Raw genomic sequence first — 19,974 nt, 5'->3', positions numbered from 1 at the left:
ATTTGGGGACAATGGTGGAGATAGGATGGACACGGGGACAGGATGGATATGGGGACAGGATGGATATGGGGACAGTATGGACATGGGGACAGGATGGATATGGGGACAGGGTGGATATGGGGACGGGATGGATATGGGGACAATGGTGGGGACAGGATGGATGTGGTGACAGGATGGATATGGGGACAGGGTGGATATGGGGACAGGATGGATATGGGGACGGGATGGACATTGGGATAGGATGGATTTGGGGACAATGGTGGAGATAGGATGGACATTATGGGGACAGGATGGATATGGGGACAGGGTGGATATGGGGACGGGATGGACATTGGGATAGGACAGATGTGGGGGCAATGGTGGAGATAGGATGGCCATGGGGATAGGATGGATATGGGGACAGGGTGGATATGGGGACAGTATAGATATGGGGACAGTATGGACATGGGGACAGGGTGGATATGGGGACGGGATGGATATGGGGACGGGATGGATATGGGGACAATGGTGGGGACAGGATGGATGTGGTGACAGGATGGATATAGGGACAGGATGGATATGGGGACAGGGTGGATATGGGGACAGTATAGATATGGGGACAGGATGGATATGGGGACGGGATGGACATTGGGATAGGATGGATTTGGGGACAATGGTGGAGATAGGATGGACACGGGGACAGGATGGATATGGGGACAGGATGGATATGGGGACAGTATGGACATGGGGACAGGGTGGATATGGGGACAGGGTGGATATGGGGACGGGATGGATATGGGACAATGGTGGGGACAGGATGGATGTGGTGACAGGATGGATATGGGGACAGGGTGGATATGGGGACAGGATGGATATGGGGACGGGATGGACATTGGGATAGGATGGATTTGGGGACAATGGTGGAGATAGGATGGACATTATGGGGACAGGATGGATATGGGGACAGGGTGGATATGGGGACAGGATGGATATGGGGACAGGGTGGATATGGGGACGGGATGGACATTGGGATAGGACAGATGTGGGGGCAATGGTGGAGATAGGATGGCCATGGGGATAGGATGGATATGGGGACAGGGTGGATATGGGGACAGTATAGATATGGGGACAGTATGGACATGGGGACAGGGTGGATATGGGGACGGGATGGATATGGGGACGGGATGGATATGGGGACAATGGTGGGGACAGGATGGATGTGGTGACAGGATGGATATAGGGACAGGATGGATATGGGGACAGGGTGGATATGGGGACAGTATAGATATGGGGACAGGATGGATATGGGGACGGGATGGACATTGGGATAGGATGGATTTGGGGACAATGGTGGAGATAGGATGGACACGGGGACAGGATGGATATGGGGACAGGATGGATATGGGGACAGTATGGACATGGGGACAGGGTGGATATGGGGACAGGGTGGATATGGGGACGGGATGGATATGGGGACAATGGTGGGGACAGGATGGATGTGGTGACAGGATGGATATAGGGACAGGATGGATATGGGGACAGGATGGATATGGGGACAGGATGGATGTGGGGACAGGATGGATATAGGGACAGGATGGATATGGGGACAGGATGGACATTGGGATAGGATGGATGTGGGGACAATGGTGGAGATAGGATGGACATTATGGGGACAGGGTGGATATGGGGACAGGATGGATATGGGGACAGTATGGCCATGGGGACAGGATGGATATGGGGACAGGATGGATATGGGGACAGGGTGGATATGGGGACAATATGGACATGGGGACAGGGTGGATATGGGGACAGGGTGGATATGGGGACGGGATGGACACTGGGATAGGATGGATGTGGGGACAATGGCGGAGATAGGATGGGTTTGGGGACACCCAGATGGGTTTGGGGCACCTGGATAGGTTTGGGGACACATAGCTGGGCTTGGGGACACGTGACTGGATTTGGGGTCACATGTGGATTTGGGGACACATGTCCAGGTTTGGGGACACGTGTCAGGGTTTGGGGACACCCAGTTGGGTTTGGGGATGCATGGCTGGGTCTGGGGACATGTGTTTGGGTTTGGGGACCTGTGTCCGGGTCTGGGGACACATGGATGGGTTTGGGGTCTCTCAGATGGGTCTGGGGACACATGGTGGTGTCTGGGGACACGCGGTGTCCGGGTTTGGGGACACCTGGCTGGGTTTGGGGTCACTCATATGGGTTTGGGGACCCGTGGCTGGGTTTGGGGTCCCGTGTCCGGGTTTGGGGACACCCAGATGGGTTTGGGGTCTCTCAGATGGGTTTGGGGACCCGTGTCCAGGTTTAGGAACACCCATATGGGTTTGGGGACACCTGGCTGGGTTGGGGTTTGGGGTTTGGGGTTTGGGGTGGGTTTGGGGACACCCAGATGGGTTTGGGGACACCTGGCTGGGTTTGGGGACACGTATGTGGGTTTGGGGACACCTGGCTGGGTTTGGGGTCACTCAGATGGGTCTGGGGACACATGGTGGTGTTTGGGGACCCATGTCCGGGTTTGGGGACACGTATGTGGGTTTGGGGACCCTTATCTGGGTTTGGGGACCCGTGTCCGGGTTTGGGGACACCTGGCTGGGTTTGGGGACCCGTATCCAGGTTTGGGGACCCATGTCTGGGTTTGGGGACACGTATGTGGGTTTGGGGACACCTGGCTGGGTTGGGGTTTGGTGTTTGGGGTGGGTCTGGGGACACCTGGCTGGGTTTGGGGACCCGTGTCCAGGTTTGGGGACACGTATGTGGGTTTGGGGACACGTGGCTGGGTTTGGGGACACCCAGATGGGTTTGGGGACATGTGTTTGGGTTTGGGGACACATGTCCGGGTTTGGGGACACCTGGCTGGGTTTGGGGTCACTCAGATGGTTTTGGGGTCCCATGTCCGGGTTTGGGGTCACTCAGATGGGTTTGGGGACACCCAGATGGGTTTGGGGTCACTCAGATGGGTTTGGGGTCACGTGGTGGTGTTTGGGGACCCGTGTCCGGGTTTGGGGACGCAGATGGGTTTGGGGACACCCAGATGGGTTTGGGGACACCCAGATGGGTTTGGGGACCCATGTCCGGGTTTGGGGACACATATGTGGGTTTGGGCACCCATGTCCAGGTTTGGGGACACCTGGCTGGGTTTGGGGTCTCTCAGATGGGTTTGGGGACCTGTGTCCAGGTTTGGGGACACCCAGATGGGTTTGGGGACACCTGGCTGTGTTTGGGGACCCGTGTCTGGGTTTGGGGACACATGGCTGGGTTTGGGGTCACTCAGATGGGTTTGGGGACACATGGCTGTGTTTGGGGACCCATGTCCGGGTCTGGGGACACCTGGCTGGGTTTGGAGACCCGTGTCCAGGTTTGGGGACACCCAGATGGGTTTGGGGACACCTGGCTGGGTTGGGGTTTGGTGTTTGGGGTTTGGGGTGGGTCTGGGGACACCTGGCTGGGTTTGGGGACATGTGTTTGGGTTTGGGGACCCATGTCCGGGTTTGGGGACACGTATGTGGGCTTGGGGACACCTGGCTGGGTTTGGGGTCACTCAGATGGGTTTGGGGACCCATGTCCAGGTTTGGGGACACCTGGCTGGGTTTGGGGACCCGTGTCCCAGTTTGGGGACACTTGGCTGGGTTTGGGGTTACCCAGATGGGTTTGGGGTCACGTGGTGGTGTTTGGGGACCCGTGTCTGGGTTTGGGGACACATGGTTGGGTTTGGGGTCTCTCAGGTGGGTCTGGGGACACATGGTGGTGTCTGGGGACCCGTGTCCGGGTTTAGGGACACCCAGATGGGTTTGGGGACATCTGGCTGGGTTTGGGGACATGTGTTTGGGTTTGGGGACCCATGTCCAGGTTTGGGGACACGTATGTGGGCTTGGGGACACCTGGCTGGGTTTGGGGACCCGTGTCCGGGTTTGGGGACACCTGGCTGTGTTTGGGGTCACTCAGATGGGTTTGGGGACACATGTCCGGGTTTGGGGACACGTATGTGGGTTTGGGGACCCTTATCCGGGTTTGGGGACACGTGGCTGTGTTTGGGGACACCTGGCTGGGTTTAGGGACCCTTATCCGGGTTTGGGGACACATGGTTGGGTTTGGGGTCTCTCAGATGGGTCTGGGGACACGTGGCTGTGTTTGGGGACCCATGTCCAGGTTTGGGGACACCTGGCTGTGTTTGGGGACACCCAGATGGATTTGGGGACATGTGTTTTGGTTTGGGGACCCGTGTCCGGGTTTGGGGACACCTGGCTGTGTTTGGGGTCTCTCAGATGGGTTTGGGGTCACTCAGATGGGTTTGGGGACACCTGGCTGTGTTTAGGGACCCATGTCCGGGTTTGGGGACAGCTGGCTGGGTTTGGGGTCTCTCAGATGGGTTTGGGGACACATATGTGGGTTTGGGGACACCTGGCTGTGTTTGGGGTCACTCAGATGGGTTTGGGGACCCATGTCCGGGTTTGGGGACACCTGGCTGGGTTTGGGGTCCCGTGTCTGGGTTTGGGGACCCGTGTCCCGGTTTGGGGACACTTGGCTGGGTTTGGGGTTACCCAGATGGGTTTGGGGTCACGTGGTGGTGTTTGGGGACCTATGTCTGGGTGTGGGGACACATGGCTGAGTTTGGGGTCTCTCAGATGGGTCTGGGGACACATGGTGGTGTTTGGGGACCCATGGCTGGGTTTGGGGACCCGTGTCCGGGATTGGGGACACGTGGCTGGGTTTGGGGTCACTCAGATGGGTTTGGGGACACCTGGCTGTGTTTGGGGACCCGTGTCCGGGTTTGGGGACACCTGGCTGGGTTTGGGGACATGTGTTTGGGTTTGGGGACCCATGTCCAGGTTTGGGGACACGTATGTGGGTTTGGGGACCCTTATCCGGGTTTGGGGACACGTGGCTGTGTTTGGGGACACCTGGCTGGGTTTAGGGACCCTTATCCGGGTTTGGGGACACGTGGCTGTGTTTGGGGTCTCTCAGATGGGTCTGGGGACACGTGGCTGTGTTTGGGGACCCATGTCCAGGTTTGGGGACACCTGGCTGGGTTTGGGGTCACTCAGATGGGTTTGGGGACACATGTCTGGGTTTGGGGACACGTGGCTGGGTTTGGGGTCACTCAGATGGGTTTGGGGACACCTGGCTGTGTTTGGGGACCCATGTCTGGGTTTGGGGTCCCGTGTCCGGGTTTGGGGACACCTGGCTGTGTTTGGGGTCCCGTGGCCGCATTTGGGGACACCTGGCTGTGTTTGGGGTCCCGTGTCCACGTTTGGGGTCCCGCGGCGCCCCGCAGCTGGTGGCCGTGCACTCGGTGGTGTTCAGCACTCAGGCGGAGGACGCGGATGGGGACACTCTGATGTACGTCATCGACGGCGCCTCGGTGCGTTTGGGGACGGGAGGGGGGGGGGGGGACACGATGGGGACGGCGGTGACGCTGAGGTGTCCCCGTGCTGTCCCCATGCCGTCCCCATGCTGTCCCCGTGCTGTCCCCATGCTGTCCCCATGCTATCCCCCATGCTGTCCCCATGCCGTCCCCCTGCTGTCCCCATGCTGTCCCCGTGCTGTCCCCACGCTGTCCCCGTGCTGTCCCCATGCCGTCCCCGTGCCGTCCCCATGCTGTCCCCGTGCTGTCCCCGTGCTGTCCCCATGCTGTCCCCACGCTGTCCCCATGCTGTCCCCATGCTGTCCCCATGCTGTCCCCGTGCTGTCCCCATGCTGTCCCCATGCTGTCCCCACGCTGTCCCCATGCTGTCCCCATGCTGTCCCCGTGCTGTCCCCGTGCTGTCCCCACGCTGTCCCCATGCTGTCCCCATGCTGTCCCCATGCTGTCCCCAGCCCGACGCGCGCTTCTTCCGCATCGACCTCCCCAACAGCGGCCGCGTGGTGCTGGCGCGGCCATTGGACTTCGAGAGCAGACAGAGCCTGGAGGTGGTGGTGACCGCCGTGGTGAGGACAGTCCCCTATGTGTCCCCAATGTGTCCCCTATGTGTCCCCAACGTGTCCCCAAGGTGTCCCCAACGCGTCCCCAAGGTGGCCCCAATGTGTCCCCAACATGTCCCCAAGGTGTCCCCAACGTGTCCCCAAGGTGGACCCAGTGTGTCCCCAGTGTGTCCCCAAGGTGTCCCCAAGGTGGCCCAAAAGTGGCCCCAACGTGCCCCCAACGTGTCCCCAAGGTGGCCCAAAGGTGGCCCCAAGGTGGCCCCAATGTGTCCCCAACGTGTCCCCAAGGTGTCCCCAATGTGTCCCCAACGTGTCTCCAGTGTGTCCCCAACGTGTCCCCAATGTGTCCCCAACGCGTCCCCAAGGTGGACCCAGTGTGCCCCCAATGTGTCCCCAAGGTGTCCCAAAAGTAGCCCCAAGGTGTCACCAATGTGTCCCCAGTGTGTCCCCAATGTGTCCCCAACGCGTCCCCAAGGTGGCCCAAAGGTGGCCCCAATGTATCCCCAGTGTGTTCCCAAGGTGGCCCAAAGGTGTCCCTAAGGTGACCCCAATGTGTCCCTAAGGTGACCCCAATGTGTCCCTAAGGTGGCCCAAAGGTGTCCCCAACGCGTCCCCAACGCGTCCCCAACGTGTCCCCAACGTGTCCCCAACGTGTCCCCAGTGTGTCCCCAACGTGTCCCCAAGGTGTCCCCAGTGTGTCCCCAGTGTGTCCCCAGTGTGTCCCCAAAGCGTCCCCAATGTGTCCCCAACGTGTCTCCAGTGTGTTCCCAACGTGTCCCCAATGTGTCCCCAACGCGTCCCCAAGGTGGACCCAGTGTGTCCCCAATGCGTCCCCAAGGTGGCCCCAAGGTGTCCCCAACGTGTCCCCAACGTGTCCCCAAGGTGGCCCCAACGTGTCCCCAACATGTCCCTAAGGTGTCCCCAAGGTGTCCCCACAGTGTCCCCAAGGTGTCCCCAACATGTACTCAACATGTCCCCATGGTTGCCCAAAAGTGGCCCCAACATGTCCCCAAAGTGGCCCCAATGCATCCCCAATGTGTCCCCAATGTGTCCCCAATGTGTCCCCAACGCGTCCCCAAGGTGGCCCCAATGAGTCCCCAAAGTGGCCCCAACGTGTCCCCAAGGTGGCCCAAAAGTGGCCCCAACATGTCCCCAAAGTGGCCCCAATGCATCCCCAATGCATCCCCAACATGTCCCCAACGTGTCCCCAACATGTCCCTAAGGTGGCCCCAACGCATCCTCAACGTGTCCCCAATGTGTCCCCAGCGCGTCCCCAATGTGTCCCTAAGGTGGCCCAAAAGTGGCCCCAACATGTCCCCAAAGTGGCCCCAATGCGTCCCCAACGTGTCCCCAACGTGTCCCCAATGTGTCCCCAAGGTGTCCCCAATGTGTCCCCAGTGTGGCCCCAACGCATCTCCAACGTGTCCCCAAGGTGTCCCCAAGGTGTCCCAAAAGTGGCCCCAGGGTGTCCCCAGTGTGTCCCCAACGTGTCCCCAAGGTGGCCCAAAGGTATCCCCAAGGTGGCCCCAACGTGTCCCCAACATGCGCCAAACGTGACCCCAATGTATCCCCAATGCGTCCCCAATGTGTACCCAAGGTGGCCCCAATGTGTCCCGAGTGTGTCCCCAAGGTGGCCCAAAAGTGGCCCCAATGTGTCCCCAAGGTGTCCCCAACACCTCCCCAGTGTGTCCCCAACGTGTCCCCAACATGTGCCAAATGTGTCCCCAATGTGACCCCAATGCGTCCCCAATGTGTCCCCAATGTGACCCCAACGTGTCCCCAACGTGACCCCAACACCTCCCCAATGTGTCCCCAACACCTCCCCAATGTGTCCCCAATGTGTCCCCACACATCGTGTCCCCATTGTGTCCCCATCGTGTCCCCATAAAGTCCCCCCCCACACTGTCCCTTCTTCCATTGTGCCCCCATGGTGACCCCGCTGTCTCCATGACCCACATCGCATATCCCACATCCCATATCCCATAACCCCATATCCCACACCCCACATCCCACATCCCATAACCCCATATCCCACATCCCATATCCCATATCCCACATCCCACACCCCATATCCCACATCCCATATCCCATACCCCATATCCCACATCCCACATCCCATATCCCATATCCCACATCCCACATCCCACATCCCATATCCCACATCCCACATCCCATATCCCATACCCCATATCCCACATCCCATATACCACATCCCATAACCCCATATCCCACACCCCACATCCCACATCCCATAACCCCATATCCCACATCCCACATCCCATATCCCACATCCCACACCCCATATCCCACACCCCATATCCCACATCCCATATCCCACATCCCATATCCCACATCCCATATCCCACATCCCATATCCCACATCCCATATCCCACATCCCATATCCCATACCCCATATCCCATATCCCACATCCCATATCCCATATCCCACATCCCATACCCCATGTCCCCACATCCCATACCCCATGTCCCCACATCCCATACCCCAAACCCCAAGCCCCATATCGCCACATCCCACACCCCATACCCCATATCCCATACCCCATACTCCACATGGCTATACCCCATAACCCGTACCCCATACCCCATATCCCACATCCCACACCCCATATCCCCACATCCCACATCCTATATCCCATTCTCCATACCCCATATCCCATACGCCATATCCCCCTATCCCACATCCCCATACCCCATACCCCACACCCCATACCCTATACTCCACATCTCATATCCCACATCCCATACCCTACCCCCCATATCCCATACCCCATATCCCACACCCCATACCCCCTATCCCACCCCCTGTACCCCACATTCCATACCCCATATCTCCATACCCCATATCCTATACCCCATGCCCCACATCCCATACCCCATATCCCCACATCCTATACCCCATACCCAATACCCACCACCACATATCCCCACATCCCACATCCCATACCCCACACCCCACACCCCATATTCCATACCCATATCCCATCCCCCATACTCCACATCGCCATACCCCATATCCCACATCCCCACACCTCATACCCCATACCCCCATATCCCCATACCCCACACCCCACATCCCATATCCCACATCCCATATCCCACCCCCCACATCCCATACCCCATATCCCCATACCCATACCCCATACCCCACACTCCATATCCGCATACCCCATATCCCCATATCCCACATACCCCCACATCCCATATCCCACACCCCATACCCCATATCCCCATACCCCACACCCCATATCCCCACATCCCACATCCCCATACCCCATACCCCCATACCCCATATCCAATACCCCCATACCCCACATCCCTCACCCCATACCCCATATCCCATATCCCACATCCCATACCCAATACCCCACACCCCACATCCCATACCCCATACCCCCATATCCCACACCCCATATCCCCACACCCCATATCCCCATACCCCACACCCCCACATCCCACACCCCACACCCCACATCCCACACCCCACACCCCACATCCCCATACCCCACACCCCCACATCCCACACCCCACATCCCATACCCCATACCCCATACCCCCATATCCCACACCCCATACCCCACACTCCATATCCCCACACCCCATATCCCCATATCCCCACACCCCATACCCCACACCTCATATCCCCATACCCCATATCCCACATCCCACACCACATACCCCATATCCCCGTACCCCACATCCCACACCCCATATCCCCACATCCCATACCCTATATCCTATACCCCATACCCCACACCCCATATCCCCACATCCCACACCCCATACCCCATACCCCATATCCCATATCCCATACTCCACATTGCCATACCCCATACCCCAAACCCCATATCCCCATATCCCATATCCCCATACCCCATATCCCACATCCCACATCCTATATCCCATTCTCCATATCCCATAACCCCATATCCCCATACTCCACATCCCACACCCCATATCCCCACATCCCATACCCCATACCCCCATATACCACACCCCATATCCCCACACCCCATACCCCACACCCCATATCCCCCTATCCCCATACCCCACACCCCACACCCCATACCCCACACCCCACACCCCATACCCCATATCCCACACCCCATATCCCCATACCCCACACCCCCACATCCCACACCCCATATCCCCATACCCCACACTCCCCCCCGCCGCCCCACACTCATTATGCCCTCCCCGCTAATTGGGGGCGACGTGATCCCATCAGCGCCCCACACCCGTCCTCAATCCCTGCATTAATTACCCTAATTAACCCCACCCCCCCCCCACACCGCCACCTGGGAGCACCTCAGAGTGGGGGAGGGGCGGCCCCACAGGGAGTGCTTTATGGGGTCACTGCTTTATGGGGTCACGGCGCTATGGGGTCTCAGTGCTATGGGGTCACTGCTTTATGGGGTCACGGCATTATGGGGTCACGGCACTATGGGGTCTCAGTGCTATGGGTTCACTGCTTTATGGGGTCTCAGTGCTATGGGGTCTCAGTGCTATGGGGTCACTGCTTTATGGGGTCTCAGTGCTATGGGGTCTCAGTGCTATGGGGTCACTGCTTTATGGGTTCTCAGTGCTATGGGGTCACAGTGCTGTGGGGTCACTGCTTTATGGGGTCTCAGTGCTATGGGGTCTCAGTGCTATGAGGTCACTGCTTTATGGGGTCTCAGTGCTATGGGGTTACGGCGCTATGGGGTCTCAGTGCTATGGGGTCACTGCTTTATGGGGTCTCAGTGCTATGGGGTCTCAGTGCTATGGGGTCACTGCTTTATGGGGTCTCAGTGCTATGGGGTCTCAGTGCTATGGGGTCACTGCTTTATGGGGTCTCAGTGCTATGGGGTCTCAGTGCTATGGGGTCGCAATGCTATGGGGTCACTGCTTTATGGGGACTCTGTGCTATGGGGTCTCTGTGCTATGGGGTCACTGCTTTATGGGGTCTCAGTGCTATGGGGTCTCAGTGCTATGGGGTCACTGCGCTATGGGGTCTCTGTGCTATGGGGTCTCTGTGCTATGGGGTCTCTGTGCTATGGGGTCACTGCGCTATGGGGTCACTGCGCTATGGCGTCTCTGTGCTGTGGGGTCTCAGTGCTATGGGGTCACTGCGCTATGGGGTCTCAGTGCTATGGGGTCTCTGTGCTATGGGGTCGCAATGCTATGGGGTCACTGCTTTATGGGGTCTCAGTGCTATGGGGTCACTGCTTTATGGGGTCTCAGTGCTATGGGGTTACGGCGCTATGGGGTCTCAGTGCTATGGGGTCACTGCTTTATGGGGTCTCAGTGCTATGGGGTCTCAGTGCTATGGGGTCACTGCGCTATGGGGTCTCTGTGCTATGGGGTCACTGCGCTATGGGGTCACGGCACTATGGGGTCTCAGTGCTATGGGTTCACTGCTTTATGGGGTCTCAGTGCTATGGGGTCACTGCTTTATGGGGTTTCAGTGCTATGGGGTTACGGCGCTATGGGGTCTCAGTGCTATGGGGTCACTGCTTTATGGGGTCTCAGTGCTATGGGGTCTCAGTGCTATGGGGTCTCAGTGCTATGGGGTCACAGTGCTATGGGGTCACTGCTTTATGGGGTCTCAGTGCTATGGGGTCACTGCGCTATGGGGTCTCAGTGCTATGGGGTCACTGCGCTATGGGGTCACTGTGCTATGGGGTCTCAGTGCTATGGGGTCTCAGTGCTATGGGGTCACTGCGCTATGGGGTCTCTGTGCTCTGTGGGGTCACTGCGCTATGGGGTCACGGCACTATGGGGTCTCAGTGCTATGGGGTCACTGCTTTATGGGGTCTCAGTGCTATGGGGTCTCAGTGCTATGGGGTCACTGCTTTATGGGGTCTCAGTGCTATGGGGTTACGGCGCTATGGGGTCTCAGTGCTATGGGGTCACTGCTTTATGGGGTCTCAGTGCTATGGGGTCACAGTGCTATGGGGTCTCAGTGCTATGGGGTCACAGTGCTATAGGGTCACTGCTTTATGGGGTCTCAGTGCTATGGGGTCTCAGTGCTATGGGGTCACAGCACTATGGGGTCTCAGTGCTATGGGGTCACTGTGCTATGGGGTCTCAGTGCTATGGGGTCTCAGTGCTATGGAGTTACTGCGCTATGGGGTCTCAGTGCTATGGGGTCACTGCTTTATGGGGTCTCAGTGCTATGGGGTCTCAGTGCTATGGGGTCTCAGTGCTATGGGGTCACAGTGCTATGGGGTCACTGCTTTATGGGTTCTCAGTGCTATGGGGTCACTGCGCTATGGGGTCTCAGTGCTATGGGGTCACTGCGCTATGGGGTCACTGCGCTATGGGGTCTCAGTGCTATGGGGTCTCAGTGCTATGGGGTCACTGCTTTATGGGGTCTCAGTGCTATGGGGTCAGAGGGCTATGGGGTCACTGCGCTATGGGGTCTCAGTGCTATGGGGTCACTGCGCTGTGGGGTCACTGCGCTATGGGGTCTCAGTGCTATGGAGTTACTGCACTATGGGGTCTCAGTGCTATGGGGTCACTGCTTTATGGGGTCTCAGTGCTATGGGGTCTCAGTGCTATGAGGTCACGGCTCTATGGGGTCTCAGTGCTATGGGGTCACGGCTCTATGGGGTCTTTGGATGTCCCCAACAAATGTCCCCACTGCTGTCCCCAATGAATGTCCCCATTGATGTCCCCACTGCTGTCCCCAATGTCCCCATTGATGTTCCCAATGTCCCCACTGCTGTCCCCATTGATATCCCCACTGCTGTCCCACTGATGTCCCACTGATGTCCCCATTGATGTCCCCCACTGCTGCCCCCAATGTCCCCATTGATGTCCCCATTGATGTCCCCATTGATGTCCCCATTGACGTCCCCAATGTCCCCCAATGCCCTCTGATGGCCCCATTGCTGCCCCACTGCTGCCCCCAATGTCCCCATTGATGGCCCCCATTGCTGCCCCACTGCTGCCCCCAATGTCCCCACTGCTGTCCCCACTGATGTCCCCCAATGCCCCATTGATGTCCCCATTGATGTCCCCCAATGCTGTCCCCAATGTCCCCACTGCTGTCCCATTGATGTCCCCAATGTCCCCACTGCTGCCCCACTGCTGTCCCCAATGTCCCCACTGATGTCCCCATTGATGTCCCACTGCTGTCCCCAATGTCCCCATTGATGTCCCATTGATGTCCCATTGATGTCCCCCAATGTCCCCACGGCTGTCCCCAATGTCCCCATTGATGTCCCCATTGATGTCCCCATTGATGTCCCATTGATGTCCCCAATGTCCCCACTGCTGCCCCACTGCTGCCCCCAGTGTCCCCATTGATGTCCCCATTGATGTCCCCAATGTCCCCCAATGCCCTCTGATGGCCCCATTGATGTCCCCACTGCTGCCCCCAATGTCCCCATTGATGTCCCCACTGCTGTCCCCATTGATATCCCCAGTGGCCCCACTGCTGCCCTATTGATGTCCCCAATGTCCCCACTGCTGTCCCCAATGTCCCCAATGTCCCCATTGATGTCCCATTGATGTCCCCAATGTCCCCACTGCTGCCCCCACTGATGTCCCCCAATGTCCCCATTGATGTCCCCATTGATGTCCCCCAATGCTGTCCCCAATGTCCCCACTGCTGTCCCATTGATGTCCCCAATGTCCCCACTGCTGCCCCACTGCTGCCCCACTGCTGCCCCCATTGATGTCCCCATTGATGTCCCCATTGATGTCCCCAATGTCCCCCAATGACCTCTGATGGTCCCATTGATGTCCCCATTGATGTTCCCAATGTCCCCCAATGTCCTCTGATGGCCCCACTGCTGTCCCCAATGTCCCCATTGATGTCCCCATTGGTGTCCCCATTGATGTCCCCAATGTCCCCACTGATGCCCCCATTGATGTCCCACTGCTGTCCCCAATGTCCCCATTGATGTCCCATTGATGTCCCCCAATGTCCCCATTGCTGTCCCCAATGTCCCCATTGATGTCCCCAATGTCCCCACTGCTGTCCCATTGATGTCCCATTGATGTCCCCACTGCTGCCCCACTGCTGCCCCCAATGTCCCCATTGATGTCCCCATTGATGTCCCATTGATGTCCCCCAATGTCCCCACTGCTGTCCCCAATGTCCCCATTGATGTCCCCACTGCTGTCCCCAATGTCCCACTGGTGCCCCCAGTGTCCCCAATGTCCCCACTGCTGTCCCATTGATGTCCCCATTGATGTCCCCACTGCTGCCCCCAATGTCCCCATTGATGTCCCCATTGCTGTTCCCAATGTCCCCAATGTCCCCGCAGGAGATGAACACGAAGGAGCGTTTCAATGCGTCCAGGCGTGTCCGTGTCCCCAATGTCCCCATTGATGTCCCCATTGATGTCCCATTGACATCCCCAATGTCCCCACTGCTGCCCCATTGATGTCCCCAATGTCCCCATTGATGTCCCCATGGATGTCCCCAATGTCCCCATGGATGTCCCCGCAGGAGATGAACACGAAGGAGCGTTTCAATGCGTCCAGGCGTGTCCGTGTCCCCAATGTCCCCAATGTCCCCATTGATGTCCCCAATGTCCCCACTGCTGTCCCCAATGTCCCCATTGATGTTCCATTGATGTCCCCATTGATGTCCCCAGTGTCCCCACTGCTGTCCCATTGATGTCCCCATTGATGTCCCCCACTGCTGCCCCCAATGTCCCATGGATGTCCCCAATGTCCCCGCAGGAGATGAACACGAAGGAGCGTTTCAATGCGTCCAGACGTGTCCGTGTCCCCAATGTCCCCAATGTCCCCATTGATGGCCCCCAGTGTCCCCACGGCTGTCCCCAATGTCCCCACTGCTGCCCCCAATGTCCCCACTGCTGTCCCCAATGTCCCCATGGATGTCCCCGCAGGAGATGAACACGAAGGAGCGTTTCAATGCGTCCAGGCGTGTCCGTGTCCCCAATGTCCCCAATGTCCCCATTGATGGCCCCCATTGCTGCCCCACTGCTGCCCCCAATGTCCCCACTGCTGCCCCCAATGTCCCCACTGCTGTCCCCAATGTCCCCATGGATGTCCCCGCAGGAGATGAACACGAAGGAGCGTTTCAATGCGTCCAGGCGTGTCCGTGTCCGCGTTCAGGACGGGGACGATCAGTACCCCCAATTCCTGCCCTGCGCGCCCCCCCCCGCCCCACACCTCTGCCTCAGCCCCACATACACCGCCAACATCACCCAGGGGGAGCTGCCGGTGAGGGGGGGGCGGGGGGGGACGGGGGGTATTGGGGGTATTGGGGGGTATTGGGGTATGGGGGGGATGGGGGGTATTGGGGGGGTATGGGGGGTATTGGGGTATGAGGGGTATGGGGTGATGGGGGGGTTTGGGGGGTATGGGGGTTATGGGGGATATGGGGGGGTATGGGAGGTATTGGGGTATGGGGGGGATGGGGGGTATTGGGTGGTATGGGGGGTATTGGGGGTATTGGGGTTATGGGGGGTATGGGGGATATAGGAGGGTATGGGGGGTCTATGGGGGGTGTGGGGGGGTATGGGGGGTATGGGGGTTATTGGGGGTTATGGGGGGTATGGGGGGTATTGGGGGGAATGGGGGTATGGGGGGTATTGGGGTATGGGGGGGGATGGGGGGTGTTGGGGGGGTATGGGGGGTATTGGGGTATGGGGAGTGTGGGGGGGTATGGGGGGGTATTGGGGTATGGGGAGTATGGGGGGGTATGGGGGGGGTATTGGGGTATGGGGGTATAGGGGGGTATGGGGGGTATGAGGGGTATTGGGGTTATGGGGGGTATTGGGGGGAATGGGGGTATGGGGGGTATGGGGAATATTGGGGTATGGGGGAGTATGTGGGTATGGGGGTATAGGGGAGTATGGGGGGTATGGGGGGTAGTGGGGTTATGAGGGGTATGGGGGATATGGGGGAGTATGGGGGGTATTGGGGTATGGGGGGGTATGGGGGGTATTGGGGGGTTTTGGGGTTATGGGGCGTATGGGGGTATTGGGTTATGGGGGGTATTGGGGGTTATGGAGGGGTATGGGGGGGTATTGGGGTGTATTGGGGGTGGGGGGTATGGGGGTATTGGGGTATGGGGGGGGATGGGGGGTATGGGGGGTGTTGGGGGGTATGTGGTTCTGAAGAGTATGGGAAGATGCAGGGCCATGGGGGATATTGGGGTTATGAGGGGTAGGGGGGGGGTCTATGGGGGGATGTGGGGGTGTGTGGGGTGGGGGCGTCTATGGGGGGGTCTATGGGGGGATGTGGGGGGGTCTATGTGGGGTCTATGGGTGGATGTGGGGGTCTATGGGGTAGGGGGCCTATGGGGTGGGTTCTATGGGGGGTCTATGGGGGACTATGGAGGGGTGTGGGGGTGTGTGGGGTGGGGGGGTCTATGGGGGGGGGTCCATGGGGGGTCTATGGGGGGATGTGGGGGTCTATGGGGGGGGGTCTATGGGCGGATGTGGGGGTCTGTGGGGGGGTCTAGGGGGGATGTGGGGGTCTATGGGGGGGTATATGGGGTGGGGGCGTCTATGGGGGGGGTCTATGGGGGGATGTGGGGGTCTATGGGGTAGGGGGTCTATGGGGTGGGGGCGTCTATGGGGGGGGGTCTATCGGGGGGGGGGGAAGGGGGGTCTATGGTGGGGGGGGGGGTCCCATAAATGGGGAACCTGGGGGAGGGGGGGGGAGGGACCTCCCCATAGACACCCCCCACAGACCACCTCAACCCCCCATAGACCCCCCCATAGACCCCCCAGGGACGCCCCCACCCCATAGACCCCCCCATAGACCCCCACATCCCCCCACAGACCCCCCCATAGACCCCCCCCATAGACCTCCATGAACGCCGCCACCCCATAAACTCCCACCCCATAGATCCCCCCATAAACCCCACCCCAATAGACCCCCACATCCCCCCATAGACCCCCCCATGGACGCCCCCACCCCATAGACCCCCCCATAGACCCCCACATCCCCCCATAGACCCCCCCATAGACTCCCACCTCCCCCCATAGACCACCTCACCCCCCCATAGACCCCCCCATAGACCCCCCATGGACGCCCCCACCCTTAAACCCCAATCCCATAAACCCCCCATCCCCCCACAGACCCCCTCACCCCCCCATAGACCCCCCATGGATGCCCCCACCCCATAGACCCCCCCATAGACCCCCACATGCCCCATAGACCCCCCCCATAGACCCCCACATCCCCCCACAGACCCCCCCCACAGACCCCCTCACCCCCCCATGGACGCCCCCACCCCATAGACCCCCCCATAGACCCCCACATCCCCCCATAGACCCCCCCCATAGACCTCCATGGACGCCCCCACCCCATAAACCCCCACCCCATAGACCTCCCCATAAACCCCACCCCCTTAAACCCACACATCCCCCCATAGACCCCCCCATAGACCTCCCATGGACGCCCCCACCCCATAGACCCCCCCATAGACCCCCACATCCCCCCACAGACCCCCCCATAGACCACCTCACCCCCCCACATCCCCCATAGACCCCCCCATAGACCCCCACATCCCCCCACAGACCCCCCCCATAGACCCCCACATCCCCCATAGACCCCCACCCCATGGACCCCCACATCCCCCCATAAACCCCCCCCATAGACCCCCACATCCCCCCATAGACCCCCTCACCCCCCCATAGACACCCCCATAGACCCCCCCATAGACTCCCACATCCCCCCATAGACCCCCTCCATAGACCCCCATGGACGCCCCCACCCCATAGACCCCACATGGACGCCCCCACCCCATAGACCCCCCATAGACCCCACATGGACGCCCCCACCCCATAGACCCCCCCATAGACCCCACATGGACGCCCCCACCCCATAGACCCCCCCATAGACCCCACATGGACGCCCCCACCCATAGACCCCCCCATAGACCCCCACATCCCCCATAGACCCCCCCCATAGACCCCCTCCCATAGACCCCCCCACAGACCCCCTCACCCCCCCATAGACCCCCCATGGACGCCCCCACCCCATAGACCCCCACCGCATAGACCCCCACATCCCCCCATAGACCCCCCCCATAGACCCCCACATCCCCCATAGACCCCCCCCATAGACCCCACATCCCCCCATAGACCCCCTCACCCCCCCATAGACCCCCCCATAGACCCCCCATGGACGCCCCCACCCCATAGACCCCCCCATAGACCCTCCCCATAGACCCCCACATCCCCCCATAGACCCCCTCACCCCCCATAGACCCCCCCCTAGACCCCCCATGGACGCCCCCACCCCATAGACCCCCCCATAGACCCCCCATGGACGCCCCCACCCCATAGACCCCCACCCCATAGACCTCCCCATAAACCCCACCCCCTTAAACCCACACATCCCCCCATAGACCCCCCCATAGACCTCCCATGGACGCCCCCACCCCATAGACCCCCCCATAGACCCCCACATCCCCCCACAGACCCCCCCATAGACCACCTCACCCCCCCACATCCCCCATAGACCCCCCCATAGACCCCCACATCCCCCCACAGACCCCCCCCATAGACCCCACATCCCCCATAGACCCCCACCCCATGGACCCCCACATCCCCCCATAAACCCCCCCCATAGACCCCCACATCCCCCCATAGACCCCCTCACCACCCCATAGACCCCCCCGATAGATCCCCACGGACGCCCCCACCCCATAGACCCCCCCATAGACTCCCACATCCCCCCACAGACCCCCCCCATAGACCCCCACATCCCCCCATAGACCCCCTCACCCCCCATAGACACCCCATAGACCCCCCCATAGACTCCCACATCCCCCATAGACCCCCTCCATAGACCCCCCATGGACGCCCCCACCCCATAGACCCCCCCATAGACCACCTCACCCCCCCACATCCCCCCATAGACCCCACCATAGACCCCACATGGACGCCCCCACCCCATAGACCCCCCCATAGACCCCCACATCCCCCATAGACCCCCCCCATAGACCCCCCCCACAGACCCCCTCACCCCCCCATAGACCCCCCATGGACGCCCCCACCCATAGACCCCCACCGCATAGACCCCCACATCCCCCCATAGACCCCCCCCATAGACCCCCACATCCCCCCATAGACCCCCTCACCCCCCCATAGACCCCCCCATAGACCCCCCATGGACGCCCCCACCCCATAGACCCCCCCATAGACCCCCCATGGACGCCCCCACCCCATAGACCCCCTCACCCCCCCATGGACCCCCCCACAGACCCCCCCCATAGACCCCCACATCCCCCCATAGACCCCCCCATAGACCCCCTCACCCCCCCATAGACCCCCCAATAGACCCCCCATGGACGCCCCCCCCCAAACGCCCCCCTTTTGCTCCCCTCCCCCCTCCCACGTATGTGCGCCCCCCCCCAAAGGGCGCCCCGTTGCGGTTCAGCCCCGCCTCCATTCACGCTGAGGACGGCGACGCGGAGCTGAGGGCGCCCATTACGTATTCACTGCTGCCCGGTGAGGGGGGGGGCAACGATTAATGGGGGGGGGGCACCGATAAAGAGGGGGGGGTGGGGGGGGTATGGATATGGGGGGGGGGCCGATTAATGGGGCGGGGGCAATGGGGGGGGTGGGGGGGTATGGATATGGGGGGGGCGCCGATAAATGGGGGGGGCAGAGGGGGGGTGGGGGGGGGATGGATATGGGGGGGGGGCATTTGTGGGGGGGGGGCAATAAATGGGGGGAGGGCAAAGGGGGTCATATGGGGGAGTGGGGGGGGTATGGATATGGGGGGGGGGGCACCGATAAATGTGGGGGGGGGGCAATGGGGGGGTGGGGGGGAGGGTATGGATATGGGGGGGCGCCGATAAATGGGGGGGGGGCAATGAGGGGGGGGCATCGATAAATGGGGGGGGGCAATGGGGGGGGTAGGGGGGGTATGGATATGGGGGGGGGCGCCGATAAATGGGGGGGGGCAACGGGGGGGGTGGGGGGGTATGGATATGGGGGGGGGCACCGATAAATGGGAGGGGGGGGCAATGTTGGGGTGGGTGGGGTATGGATATGGGGGGGCAATGATAAATGAGGGGGGGGCAACGGGGGGGGGCATCGATTAATGGGGGG

At 60.2% G+C, this 19,974-nt stretch overlaps 1 protein-coding gene across 1 annotated transcript in view; it reads left to right on the top strand.

Annotated features, from left to right (window-relative positions):
* Positions 1–19,391, top strand: part of LOC121108945 (cadherin-related family member 5-like) — a 38,558-nt gene extending 19,167 nt beyond the window's left edge. The window contains exons 5-8 of the mRNA XM_040657303.2: positions 5,270–5,356; positions 5,812–5,922; positions 14,957–15,121; positions 19,278–19,391. Of these exons, the coding sequence (XP_040513237.1) occupies positions 5,270–5,356; positions 5,812–5,922; positions 14,957–15,121; positions 19,278–19,391 (477 nt within the window). The remainder of the gene's footprint in view (positions 1–5,269; positions 5,357–5,811; positions 5,923–14,956; positions 15,122–19,277) is intronic.
* The last annotated feature ends 583 nt before the right edge of the window (positions 19,392–19,974 follow it).

This window comes from Gallus gallus, unplaced genomic scaffold, assembly GCF_016699485.2.
Source record: "Gallus gallus isolate bGalGal1 unplaced genomic scaffold, bGalGal1.mat.broiler.GRCg7b scaffold_105, whole genome shotgun sequence".
Lineage (NCBI taxonomy): Eukaryota > Metazoa > Chordata > Aves > Galliformes > Phasianidae > Gallus > Gallus gallus.
Note: the sequence above shows the minus strand (reverse complement) of the source record. Positions and strands in the feature narration are given on the sequence as shown.